Source organism: Paramisgurnus dabryanus, chromosome 6, assembly GCF_030506205.2.
Source record: "Paramisgurnus dabryanus chromosome 6, PD_genome_1.1, whole genome shotgun sequence".
NCBI classification, from domain to species: domain Eukaryota; kingdom Metazoa; phylum Chordata; class Actinopteri; order Cypriniformes; family Cobitidae; genus Paramisgurnus; species Paramisgurnus dabryanus.
In genome coordinates this window covers 6,232,061-6,245,642 of record NC_133342.1, presented here as the reverse complement: position 1 = coordinate 6,245,642, position 13,582 = coordinate 6,232,061, and the positions used below count along the sequence as shown (strand labels likewise).

The window sequence follows — 13,582 nt, the reverse complement described above, 5'->3', positions numbered from 1 at the left end:
TGCTCATCAAGAAAAAGCATCTTTATTTAAGTATTTTTAGATACTTTTTTCAGAAAACAAGACAAAAATACTAAGAATTTTTTTCTTAAAAATAATTTTTTGCAGAGAAAGAGAAAGCTTATTTATTCAGCTTTCAGATAATGTATAAATCTTAATTTTTTTTAAAAATGCCTTTAATTATAACTGGTTTTGTGGTCCAGGGTCACATATGGGATTCGTTCTGAAGAGAGAAAATACTCAACAAGATATATGATGGGAATGACACAGTAGCGGTGGCTTTTCTGATCTTTTTCTATATTTAACACATTTCTTTGGTTTTATGACACGTTTAGAGTGACTTTATGCATAATAATCAAAGGGTTGAAAGTTATTCAGTTGTCAAACATAATGAAAACCATCATCATGAATATCCTATCTCCAAACCCTCATGTTTTGTGAGCTTAATGTTTTATTAAGCATCTCGGTTTGAGTTTTGATGGTTTCAGAATATACGCTCGACCGATACTGGGAATATAATCTCTCTGACACCGAACAAGTAACTCCACTAAAACAGAGAAATGCAGGACTTTCAGTAACACTACATATAGCAGACCTCAGCGACTCTTATCCAAACAAAAGAGATTCAATGTGCAGTGCAGAATAATCAGTTAGTCTCGTCCTCTGAGAGACCTGGACCTAAACACGATGTTTGCTGTAACTGAAAATGGTGAACAGAAATACTTTGGGCACCCTAAGATTGGATGCACCATATAAGAGAGTCTTGCCTACACTGGGTTATTTTCAACCAAACATTGGGTCAGAAAGGGAAAAGTTTAACTGTTGGGTTAAATTAAACAAAAAAAATATTTGACCCAAAATATGGGTTGAAACAACCTAGAATAGCGTTGGGTTTGTCCTGTTTTGACCCAATGCTGGGTTGAAAATATAGTGTAGAAATACTATATGTACTATATGTACACTCTAATAAATGCGTGGGTTAAAATTCAAACAGAAAATTTTTATATTTGACCTAACATTGGGTTAAAACAACCCAACATGGGTTTCATTACGACCCAGCAGGTCCTTTTTTGACTCAATGCGGTGTTGAAAATAACCCAACTATTTTAAGATTGTAAAACTTTTAACATATGTGACCCTGGACCACAAAACCAGTCATAAATAAGCTTTTCATTGATGTATTGTTTGTCAAGATAGGACAATATTTGTCCGGGATAACAATATTTGAAAATCTGGAATATGAGGGTGCCAAAAAAACAAAAAAAAAACAAAAAAAGCAAATCACCTTTAAAGTGTCCAAATGAAGTCCTTTTCAACACATATTACTAATAATAAATACATTTTAATATATTTACGGTAGAAAATGTACAAAATATCTTCATGGAATATGATCTTTACTTAATATCCTAATGATGATTTTTTGATGAAAAAAATGAATACATTTGACCCATACAATGTTTTCTAGCTATTGCTACAAATATATGTGTGCTACTTATTACTGCTTTTGTGGTCCAGGGTCGCATAATGTATGTTAAAACAATGTACACTAAGTTTTTGTGTGCTATAGGTGTTAACATACTGTAAAGAATGCTGTCGTATCAAAATCACTTTCACCTCAGGCAATTTAAAAGCAAAGACTTGCACAAATCCAGTTATTGTGACCGACCAAATTCAATTGCCATACAAGTTTCACAATGCAGCTCATTTACAGACGTTACAGTTTTATTATGTTAACTACTGGAATGCTGGCGCTAGCATCCAAATCAGGAAGAAGGAATTTATGGCACAAGACTTAGTTGTGTCAATCCAAGATAGAAGACTGAACCATTTATAAAGGCAGATCATGAAAACTAACCATTCCCGTTAAAGTGCTACTTGACTAAAAATTAAGTAAACTCTTAACAAAAAAAAAAAAATATTTACATTTTCTCAACATTTACACTAATGGAAACGTCTACATCAAATATTTATGGAATATGTTCACTGTATAGATTTAATTTTCGTGACACAATTTGTGAGTAAGATCATGTCAAAGATCATCATTGTTAAATCAAACTTTGATGCTCTTAATCTCATCATTAGACTATGAGACTTCACAGAATTTAGATTTAATATATAACCCTGATGCAGGATTTTACAATGTATGCAGCAAATTGTTCATATTGAACAACAAACAAACAGAAAATGAGGCCATTAGTTGTGTCTGTTATGTTCACAGAACATCTGAATCTAAAAAAAAAAAAAAAACTTAATATGTCCCAGACCTGATATAACCCAAACTGATGATGCTATGCAAACCACTCCTACAATACTGCTGCCATGAAACATAACTAAGCACTGTGTCTTTAAATATGAGAATTACTATGGTAAATAAACAGTGCCTTTATCTATTTAGAAATCACAATGTAGCAAGTGTGTCTGTACAGCACATTACTATTGTATTTATATTAATCAGTTACCATAATCCTGCAATTGCAAAAAAAAATAATAATTCAATTGCGTTGAGAAAATAGGGCAAGATCATTCTGTACAACATCTGCAAATTTAAAAGTGTAAACCAGTGGTCTCCAACATGGTGCCAACGTGGTGCCACATTCTATTAAAAGCCAGAATTTTGATATTACGTATTTTTTATATAAGCTTTGCTTCTTTTATATATGTTAACATTTTAAACAATGATAAAATATATCAACAAGTAAAATCTAATTAAATAAATAAGTAAAACAAAACATATGAGTAGCCTAGACTATTTAAAAAAGTAGCCCTTCAGATTGTTTTATCCATTGTGGTAGCCCCCCCAAAAAGGTTGGAGACCCCTGGTCTAAACTTTACAAAACCCAGTGAACTCATTACGGGGCATCGTATGGTAACTGTAGCTTAATGAACTACAGTAGTCCACATTTTTAGGTTTTAAAGGCATGTTCTATGTACACAGCTGTCTATGTACACTGTATTTTTAAAGGGGAATGTCAAATGTTTGAAATGACCCTAAGCAGGTCACTAGGTATTGAAACAGGTTAATTTTTGATTCATGGTCGATGAACTTTGACCTACACTTTGAATACAATTCCTCACTTAAATCTCTTTTACAAGTTTTACGTGTTGGTTTTTAAAATAGCTTATAAAGTGGTACTAGGGCTGGGCGATATTGAACAAAAACAAAAAATATTTGCTAATTTTGAAAGAATGGAGATATACAATGAATATCCTGGCATTTTCTACAACGTGAGGTTTATCTCCCTATTTAAAAATGCATAGCTGTACAACATACAAGCTGATTCCTGACTTTAGTGTACATTTCTGGCAGAGCTTCTGTTGCATATCAGTACCGTTACAGATGGTATTATATGGGGAAAAACAAAACTCAATATACCGCCCAGCCCTAGGTGGTTCTTTACCTCAGTTGAGGTCTTGTGCAATTGAGGACAACAGTAAAGGCAGACGTGTGCGTTTCTTACCTTCAGCGAATCAAAGCAAGCGATGACTCGTCCGTTCTCCACCTGGCAGCTCTTGGCGGGATGAGCGAACTTGCACTCGACATCAGAGCGAGAGCACGTCCCCCTCTGAAACTCTCGACACACCTCCAGCGTCAACCATTTCGTGTCCCGCATGTGAGCCATGTTCATTGCCATGTCGACAGCAGGGCCGGCACGCTTCAGCGATCTTCAACTCCTTAAAATCCCAATCTACTGTGTGTTTATATGTTTGTCAAAGACAGAGTTTGTCCTTCTTGAAATATCGCTCTTGTTCTTAGATCATTTAACTCCACTTCTTCTTGGAAATGCACGTCAGGTCAGAGCAACAAGAATGCTGTTGTTAGGAAAAGTGCAGTAATTGATCCAAAAGCAAAAAATCCTCAGGCTCCGGTTGGCCGGTTGAACAGTGCACACTTTTGCTTTTCGAGCGGTCGGGGTGGTTTAGGGTCACTAGCAGGACTTTAGGGTTTCACAGGGAGTTTTTTTTTACTGTTGTGGTGCAGCAAGCGGGCAGAAAGCTGTGGCTGATACTATAAGCAGGTCCAAGCAGCGGCAGACGCAAGAGAGGGCGCAATATTTAGTACCCACCTGCAACAGAGGAGGAAGAAAATAAGCCCAAATTATACATTTTGTTTTTTATATATAAATATAATATTCATTGTAATATAAGCCTGAGAAGCATGCACACATCTGTGTTTTATTACAATACTGTTTTAAGTCACTAATCTTCATCTAACATGCTACTTGGGGGAGATAGTATGCAATCAGATCGCACCCTATCTTCCTCCAATACCCCTCACACTCTATCTCTATCTACTTCACCATCTGTATAAATCCTTCACACCCCTCAAAATGCCAGAAATGCACTGAAGTCTGCGAAATACGGTCAGTATGAGCAAATAAAACATTGTCACATGCATTCCCGGACAAATACGAACACCTCCTTCTCACTAACACACACAGGCCTCATTCTTGTACAAACAAACACACACACAAAACACATACAAAGCAGCCCTTCACACTTTAACCGTTTAGATCCAACTTGAGAAAAACCTAAAACACGCAGAATATCATCACAGCTGAAGCTAAGATCTGTTACGTATCTTTTAACAAAGTGAGATTGAATTGGAACTGAACAGAGAGGTTGTTTTCTCCCTTTTGCTAAAATATTGTATGACCCACAGTGAGCCAATCGGAGCAGGAGATGAAGCAATGTTCCCGGCCACGTGCCAGTTAAAGGAACAGTTTACCCAAAATGACTGTTTATTATTCACACATGTTATTCAAAAAACACAGAAGATGCAGATTAAGATGTCTGACCCAGTGTTTACTATACTGTGAATGTAACTGTGTTATGATTTTTCGTACAACAACCTAGCAACCACCCAGAACCCCCTAGCCACCATCCATAACCCCCCTGGCATTCACCCAGAACCCCCTAAAATTCACACCCTATCAAAACACCCTAGCAACCACCCAGACCACCCTAGTAACAATCCAAAACCCCAAAGTATCCACTCAGAACCCCATAGCATCCACTCAGAACACCCCAGTAACCAACCAGAACACCATAGCATCCATCCAGAACACCCCCGTAACCACCCAGAACACCCTAGTATTCACCCAGAACCTCTAGCATCCACCCAGAACCCCTAGCATACACCCAGAAACCTCAGCATTCACTCAGAACACCTCAGTAACCAACCAGAACCCCATTACAACCACCCAGAACACCCTAGTAACCACCCAGAACACCCTAGCATCCACCCAGACCCCTAGCATCCACACAGAACCCTCTAGCATCCACCCAGAAACCTCAGCATTTACTCAGAACACCTCAGTAACCACCCAGAACACCCTAGTATCCACTCAGAACCCCTAGCATCCACCCAGATCCCCTAGCATACACCCAGAAACCTCAGCATTCACTCAGAACACCTCAGTAACCAACCAGAACACCATTACAACCACCCAGAACACCCTAGTAACCACCCAGAACACCCCAGCATCCACCCAGACCCCTAGCATCCACCCAGAACCCTCTAGCACCTACTCAGAACGCTCTAGCATCCACAGAGAACCCACTAGCATCCACTCAGAACACCTCAGTAACCAACCAGAACACCATAGCAACCCCCCAGACCCCTAGTAATAATAATAATAATTAATAATTTGTTACATTTATATAGCGCTTTTCTGCAGACCTCAAAGCACTTTACATATGAATCTCCTCAACCACCACCAATGTGCAACATCCACCTGGATGATGTGACGGCAGCCATACTGCACCAGAACGCCCACCACACACCAGCTTACAGAGGAGACCAAGTGATATAGCCAATTAGTAGATATGGGGATGATTAGAATGCCAATGGTAAGTTTGGCCAGGATGCCGGAGCACACCCCTACACAATCCCAGAATTACATCCTGGGATTTTAATGACCACAGAGAGTCAGGACCTCGGTTTAACGTCTAATCCGAAAGATGGTGCTTTTTGACCCCAGCTCACTAACACCTCTGCCAGCAGCAACCTGGCTTTCCCATGTGGTCTCCCATCCAAGTACTGACCAGGCTCAGAACTGCTTAGCTTCAGTGGGCAAGCTGTCCTGGGCTACAGGGTAATATGGCTGCTGGCCCCGCAGCAACCAGCCAGAACATCTTAGCATCCACCCAGAACCCCAGCATCCACCCAGAACCCTCCAGCATCCACCCAGAACAACCTAGCATCCACCCAGAACCATCAGCATTCACTCAGAACACCTTAGTAACCAACCAGAACACCATAACAACCATCCAGAACAACCTAGCATCCACCCAGAACCCTCTAGCCTTCTAGCATCCACTCAGAACACCCCAGTAACCAACCAGAACACCATGGCAACCCCTAGACCTCATATTAACCACCTAGAACACCCTAGTAACCACCTAGAACACCCTAGCATCCACCCAGAACCCTCTAGCACCCACTCAGAACCCTCTAGCATCCAACCTGATGCCCTAGCATCCACCCAGAACCCTCTAGCATCCACTCAGAACCCCCCAGTCACCACCCAGAACACCAGCAACCCCCCAGACCCCCTAGTAACCACCCAGAACCCCCTAGCATCCACCCAGAACCCCCTAGCATCCACCCAGAACCCCCTAGCATCCACCCAGAACCCCCTAGCATCCACCCAGAACCCCCTTGCATCCACCTAGAACCCCCCTTACATCCACCCAGAACCTCCTAGCATCCACCAAGAACACCCCAGTAGCCAACCTAGCATGTAAGAATTTTTTTTCGAAATCTGTACTTGATAAAGTAAACAATAAAAACACCAAAATGTAATCAAATCAAAATATCCAACCTTATAATTATTACACAAACAAACAAACCCACACACAACAATATCTATATCTTGATCGGATAAGACTTTGAGAGTTAAGGGTAAACTTGACAAGGGGTAACATGAAAGGTATCACAACAGATGACATAAGTCCAAGAGCCTTGCAGCACGATTGTGATCTGGTATTAAACACGCTCATGCCTGTGACATCTGCCTTTCCCATGAAAAAAAAAATCTTCAAGACCATTAAATGTAATTCATGCTCAGACTTGGGCACTCTCCTTCAAGATATTTGTCTTTTGGCATTACTCCATTTTTTGCTTTTCTTTTATGACATGATTAGGCTATTATGTCACTGTATATCTCCCATAATGCCTTGCAGTGGAACAACACAATGCTTAGAAGTTCCTGTAAGGTCAAAGAATGAGAGAAAATAAGAACGATAGCGAGCAAGGGGGAGAGAAAGAGAGAGAGAATGGGAATTATCTGGAAGTATGCCAATCAAAGCCCATTAAAAAGTCAAGCATTTTTTGCCACTGGGAGGAGAACTGGATGTTATGTTCTCTTTAAAGAAATGGAAACTATTTCACGATACACATGAATGTGATTTTAAAGAAAAACTTCACCCAAAAATTAAATGATTCTGCCATTATTTTCTCCTCTGTCTTTAACTTTCCTACCCTAATTTATAAGGAATTAATTAAATGTACTTTATTATATTAAACCACACATTTTAATGGTTCTTGACAAAAAGAAAACAAAAGCACGCACATTGACCTCACATGGTTGAGGTGGCTTGACTAAAAATCATAGTAGAAAAGTTCGAAAGTCTTTTTTTGTGTGTGTGCCTACTTATACATTTCTTCTGTTGACTTTTTCTTCATTAACATTTACGACGTAAAAATTGTGCATATAAAAAATTCACATTTGTGTCCATTTAAAGAACTAGAGACCTAAAACATTGCATGCACGCATATTCAGGGTATTCGTATTTGTTGGATATTAAATTCCCCCAGTATGAAAACAAACAAAGAAACCACAAATGAACCCAGATCGCCTCTTTTAGCATTGATATATGAAGTAGTAAGTGGACATTGAATGGGTGGAGTGCTTGATCAGAAAGGTGTGCGGGCTGCATAAATGGTTATCTAAACCACAGCATTACATGGTTTGACTCAGATGTGTGTAGGTGATGATTGCCATGTTGGAAAGGATTGAAAATAGTATCATCACCATGGTTACACAGTACAAAGCTTGAAGCCAAAGCCCTTCTACCCAGTAACTCAGAAAAAGGGACACTTATCAATCCACAATCACAGTTGGCAGATCTGTCCAAAGGTCAGTCATTGCTAAATTATTTATTAAAACTGCACAACTAGTCAACCAATTAAAAGATCGATCATATGCATACTGTATTAAATCATTGTATTCCTGCAGCTCGGCTGGTAATTTTCTCGGGGATGCACGTAGTTGCATTACCTCAACGTACTTTGGATGCATCTACTAAATGTTTAAACATAATATATTTGCGTGTTTTATCTACGATGCCCTCTAGAGGGTAAACTTTCTTAACGTTTACAGTGGTCTTCATCAGACATGCTTAATTATTGACAATAAAGACTCATATGATATCACTCATATGCAAAACCAAATATGCAAACACATCCCTTGGCAAATAGCACACTAGGATGTGCGGACAGAAACGCAGCAAAGTAGTGAGATACCACTTTAAAAAAGCGTAGCACATACGTGATCGTGAAAGATTTGAGATGGTGCGAACACCCAGATGTGCTATTGCCATACGTAACACAGGTGTGAGACATTTTTCATCTTAGCAGTCAGTTAACACATGGGATTATTATATCCAACCGATTTACAAGGGATCATTTATACATTATCGGTAACAAGCCACTGTGAGTTAGTCGCTAACTAACGGTACAATGTATTTGATGTTGACGGACAAGTTAAGTGTACAAACTTTCCAAACTTAAAAAAAAACAGATTGATAATATTGTTCATGGAGCGAGAAGTTTACAGTTTAGAGAATCAGAAGAACTAAAGTGAAGTGTGCTTCCTATAAACGCCTCCATGTGCTTAATTTCTCTCTAAACTACTTTCACTTTCTAACATACACCACGCCATCAACAAAACCCAAAGACTTTGCGCCAGACCCTTCCCAAAGTGAACAACACAGTTTATACACAGTTCCAAAAACAAAAGTTTGTCCAAACAACAAAAAAACAATCCAATGGCACACCACCAATCGGCACTATTGAGTTCTTAAAGACGCATGACATGCGACCACATACCGCTTTTACTGTTTACAATACTCTGTAGCGTAGCATGTCAGAGCTGGTAAAACAATAACCAGTAAGTGCCCTTAAACTCAGCATAACCTGTATAACGTTCTAGTTTCTTCCATTTTCCGTAAGAGCAGGAAAGACGATGCTGCACGCAGCCTGCGAGAGGTCGAATCCATATGTTTCTCTCTGCAGTAACAAGAGCGCATTCAACATCTACTTACATGACTGAAGGGAAGAGTGACGCAGTCGGACAGAAGCGAAAACCTGCGTCAACATCTCTCTTGCCTTTTTTCTCTCTGGCAGACAGTTACGCTCCCTCACACACGCCCCTGTGCAGTCCCAGGGTGCCTGACTGGGTCCTACCGCTCTGAAATCTAGCACGAGCCATATTAGGAAACAGCAGTTAAGCATGTCACACGTAATTTACATGCCGGGGGCGGGGAACGCAGCTCTTACGACAGAGATCTAACAGCATATGCAAAAAAAAAATCATGCACTGTTGCGCGCATAACACAAACAGGAAGTGAGACCACGAGGGGGGCTTCAAAAAGGAGAAGTGCTCTTCAGTTCAACAGTTAACCAATAGCACGCTGACACTGTCTAAACAAGTAGCCGGTTTAGGAGGGGTACCTGCGCGAGGCAGACACACGCAGATGCAGTCGCGCAAGTTTTCGGAATGAGACGAGGAAAAGGCATTGCAGAGTAGTGTTCAGGGTCGCCTAGACATAACAAACTGCAGTTAACCGCAAGCGCACCCTATAAAATCGAGACAACCCACACGCACTAGGCAAACCCCCGCACCAGAACAAGCAAACAAAGTGCTGCATTGCTTCGAGCTCGCAGCAGAAACCTACAGCTGGTGTTACTTTAGAAGAGAAGGCTTACCTCTCACATCATGATTAATAATGAGCCCGTCTCACTGTGTGTGTGCGTGTGTATGTGTGTGAGATCAGATGCAGGCGGCAGGCCGCGACAGCAGAGCCCCAGGCACCGGGTGGACCATTCTCAGAGAAGAACGAGAGAGAGAGCAAGAAAGAGAGCAAGAGAGAGAGTGAGCTGCATGTGTGGCTTCTGGTTGCGCCACTGTGTGAGGTATGTATGTGTGTGTGTCTGCAAGAGAGTGTGCAAGCTGAAACATAAGCACTGCGCAGAGCACACAACTCGAGAGCCAATCACGCTCGACCGTGCCGCCCACCAACACAACCAGGAAGTGCTGCTAGGCTCGGAGAGAGAGAGAGAGAGGTGGAGATTAAGAAAATGACAAGGGGAGGGAAGAAAAGGAAGGAAAGGGAGGTGAAGAAAATGAAAACGAGTGTGCCTGTGAGATTACATCGTGCTATTCCCATAAGCCCGTCTGCCTTTAACACCAGACTGCAGTGGGACACACATACACACATATACACACAGCTGGGTGTTTGTGTTCACCTGGTGCATTGTGGAGCAACATTATCTGCTGCAAGAAAGGACGTTTTTTTTCTTTGAATCACCACCCTGTTTCATTTACAGCTGTTTCAGGAAATGCATCATTGCACGGATATATTTACTTTATAATCCAGACAGCAGGGGCAAATCAAACAAATTCAGCATTTGTTTAAACTCAATTCATGAATATGTCGAGAGTTCAGATGCAAACCCTCTAAGTGCGTCTGACATGTTTTTTTAGTAAATTTATCAGGCTATTATGTCTTTCTTTGTTCAGTCGAGAAGAAATTAAGTTTTTTAAGGAAAACATTCCAGGATTTTTCTCCATATAGTCGACTTATGTGGAAAGTTTCAATGCAGCTTCTCATCCGCATGATGCGCCAGTGGACCTTACGCAGTACATATGTGAAACGCACACTTGCGGACCATTTAAAACAATAAACTGACACAAAGACATTAATTAGTATCATTTCACATACAACAATGTCTGAACGGCCCACTTTCTCCACACTTGTAAACACTGGAGCGGTTGTTTTGCATATATGCATGACCTTTTAATGTAATTACTCAATATGTAAGGTCACGCTGGTGCATCACACGGCTAGTGCAAGACAAGACGTTGTTTTTGTTTTGTTTCGCAAGATAAGACCCTTATTCATCAGTTCAGATTAATGTATTCAGTAAGTAGGCTTCTCACAAGGGACACACGTTTAAATGTGATCCACATGTGATTTTAATGTTTTGCACATTGTTGTTCATCTTTCGTGCATTTAGAGGACAAGTGCACAAAGTCTGCGTGCTGTTTAGCAGATTCTGACAACATTCTGAATTGCGCAAGAATACTTTACTTTACTTTACTTTACTTTACTTTACTTTACTTTACTTTACTTTACTTTTCTGTAATGTATTGTAATTTACTTTTGGAAATTTGTCTCTGGTTTCACAGTACAATGAAAAATACAAAGAAGAAAAGGAAAAAAAGTACACGTCAATCATTAACATTTAAAATTTTGACAGCACTTGGCACAAAAGATAATTGATAAACGGATTAAGGGTTATCTTAAAAGGATTATAAGCGAATGTATTTGATGAACATATAGTACATGCAAAGAACATCCGTTCAATATCATTATCTTACTTTTTCGATGTAGTTTGGCTGCTTTTTCATCTCAGCTCTTCATAGAAAAATTGACAGAATCGTTAAACTGATTGAAATCTATGTGAAATCAAACTTTGATGTCCCTACTCTCGTAGATTACGAGGCTTTAGCCTGAATTTCACTGAAAGGGTTACATATCTTAAAGTTAGATTACTCATTACATCAGGTGCAATGTTTTAGGTCACAAATGCTACAACAAAAAGTATATGGTCAAATGAATGACTGCCAAACATTACATGTTTACATAACATTTACACATTATTATTATGCATTAATTATTATTTTATCCACATCTACTTACAGTGCATTGCAATTTACTGTTACATTTTATCAGTACACGTGTTTCCTGTGAATCGAACCCATGACCTGCTAATGCATTGCTTTACCAAATAAAGTACACTGCAGGCCAGTTTATACCAAATAATATTATATCTGAGAGTATGCATTTAAACTGCACTGTATGAGGAAAAGCAGTAAAATAATCACCGTATTAATGACATTTAAACAGTACAAGGACATAATAAGGTAAGGGATCTCTTATTTCACTCATATTAATATATTAAAACAAAGTTTCATATCCCAAGAAATTAAAATTTCCTCTGAACACACACACACACACAACTACAAAACATTTTCCTGGAGGGCAATGAAATGGGAAATCAGTGATATCAGTTAATTATCCTGTGAGAATTACCTTATTGCATTTATTGCATATTTGAGTCTCTCCCGGCTAATGACTGTGGTTATGACTTTATCTGACTGCTGGAAATATGATTCACTTTTTCATTCCTCAGAATGCAATAATTATAATAATATAAAATAATGATTACTAGCGCTTTTGTGCTGAAGTGCAAAGATTAGGAAAATTACAGTTTGTTTGTTGTTTGCGCTATCGAATCGTAGCTCAAAATACAGTCCAAGACCAGGACTTTTAACTAGTCAATCTATGATGTATTATGTACATCCATCTAGCATTGTTTCAGCTTTATTGTATTAAAAAAACATTTGTGTACATTTAGTAAATTATTTTATAGCTCATCAATGTACTAATCCAGCTGATAATAATTTGTACTACTATTCAGTGCAAATGTACTGGTTTAACTAGCTTTATTTCAGATATCAACATGAACTAAAATATGACAGGTATTGAGCTGGTCAGGAAGTCTTTAGTTGGCATTGCCATTGTGATAAACGTATGATAATTTATGCTGCTGATGCCGAAGACCAAGGCAACGGTTCACCTCTGGTTTATATTAACAAGCAGACACTCAATCTCTCTCTCTTTCTCTCCATGACTTTAAACTGACCAATTCGTTCACACATGGGGAAAATATGTGTCAGCCATCTTCAAATAATTTCTCTCCTTCTTCCTTTTGCATTTTTAGGGCCTCATATTTCAGAAAGGTTGTTATTGGTATTAAGAGTGACGATAGTGGCACAAACAGTTAAAATGTTCATACTTTCCACTGAAACACTACTCTCTCTCTCTCTCTCTCTCTCTCTCTCTCTTTCTCTCTCTCTCTTTCTCTCTCTCTCTCTCTCTCTCTCTCTGACAAATGGAAATGTATTATCAGATCGTTAAAATGGCCGTCAACTTTCACTGAAGTTTTGAAAATGGGTCAAGGTTTGCATCCATACACTGTAAAAAATGCAGCACTTTTGTTAAATCTAAATAAAATAAAAACATATATTTTATGTTACTTTCACTTAAAAATTATTTGAAACAATTTCAACTTGTTTTTGTAAGTTATGTCGCTGCAGGTCAAAACTTGTTAATTAAGTTAATTTACTTGCAAAACCAAGTTGTTTTAAGTTCATGCTGCGTGTGTGTGCAAACAAACATGCACACATTGTGTGTATTAGTGAGGGCTGATCCATTGTAAAAAGTATTGTTTTTT

The 13,582-nt window shown here is 39.2% G+C and overlaps 1 protein-coding gene across 21 annotated transcripts in view; it reads right to left on the bottom strand.

Annotated features, from left to right (window-relative positions):
• The window catches only part of mbnl1 (muscleblind-like splicing regulator 1), a 74,302-nt gene that overhangs the window by 44,102 nt on the left and 16,618 nt on the right, over positions 1–13,582 (bottom strand). For 12 of the 21 annotated variants that reach the window (XM_065261953.2, XM_065261957.2, XM_065261961.2 and 9 more), the window contains exons 1-2: positions 9,989–10,218; positions 3,456–4,061 (exon numbers count right to left, since the gene is read on the bottom strand). In XM_065261953.2, coding sequence (XP_065118025.1) covers positions 3,456–3,629 — 174 coding nt within the window. In that variant the 5' untranslated portion in view covers positions 3,630–4,061; positions 9,989–10,218. Of the gene's footprint in view, positions 1–3,455; positions 4,062–9,109; positions 9,135–9,196; positions 9,478–9,988; positions 10,220–13,582 lie in introns of those variants that run through there. The other 9 variants (XM_065261956.2, XM_073814900.1, XM_065261962.2 and 6 more) reach the window with 6 other exon arrangements.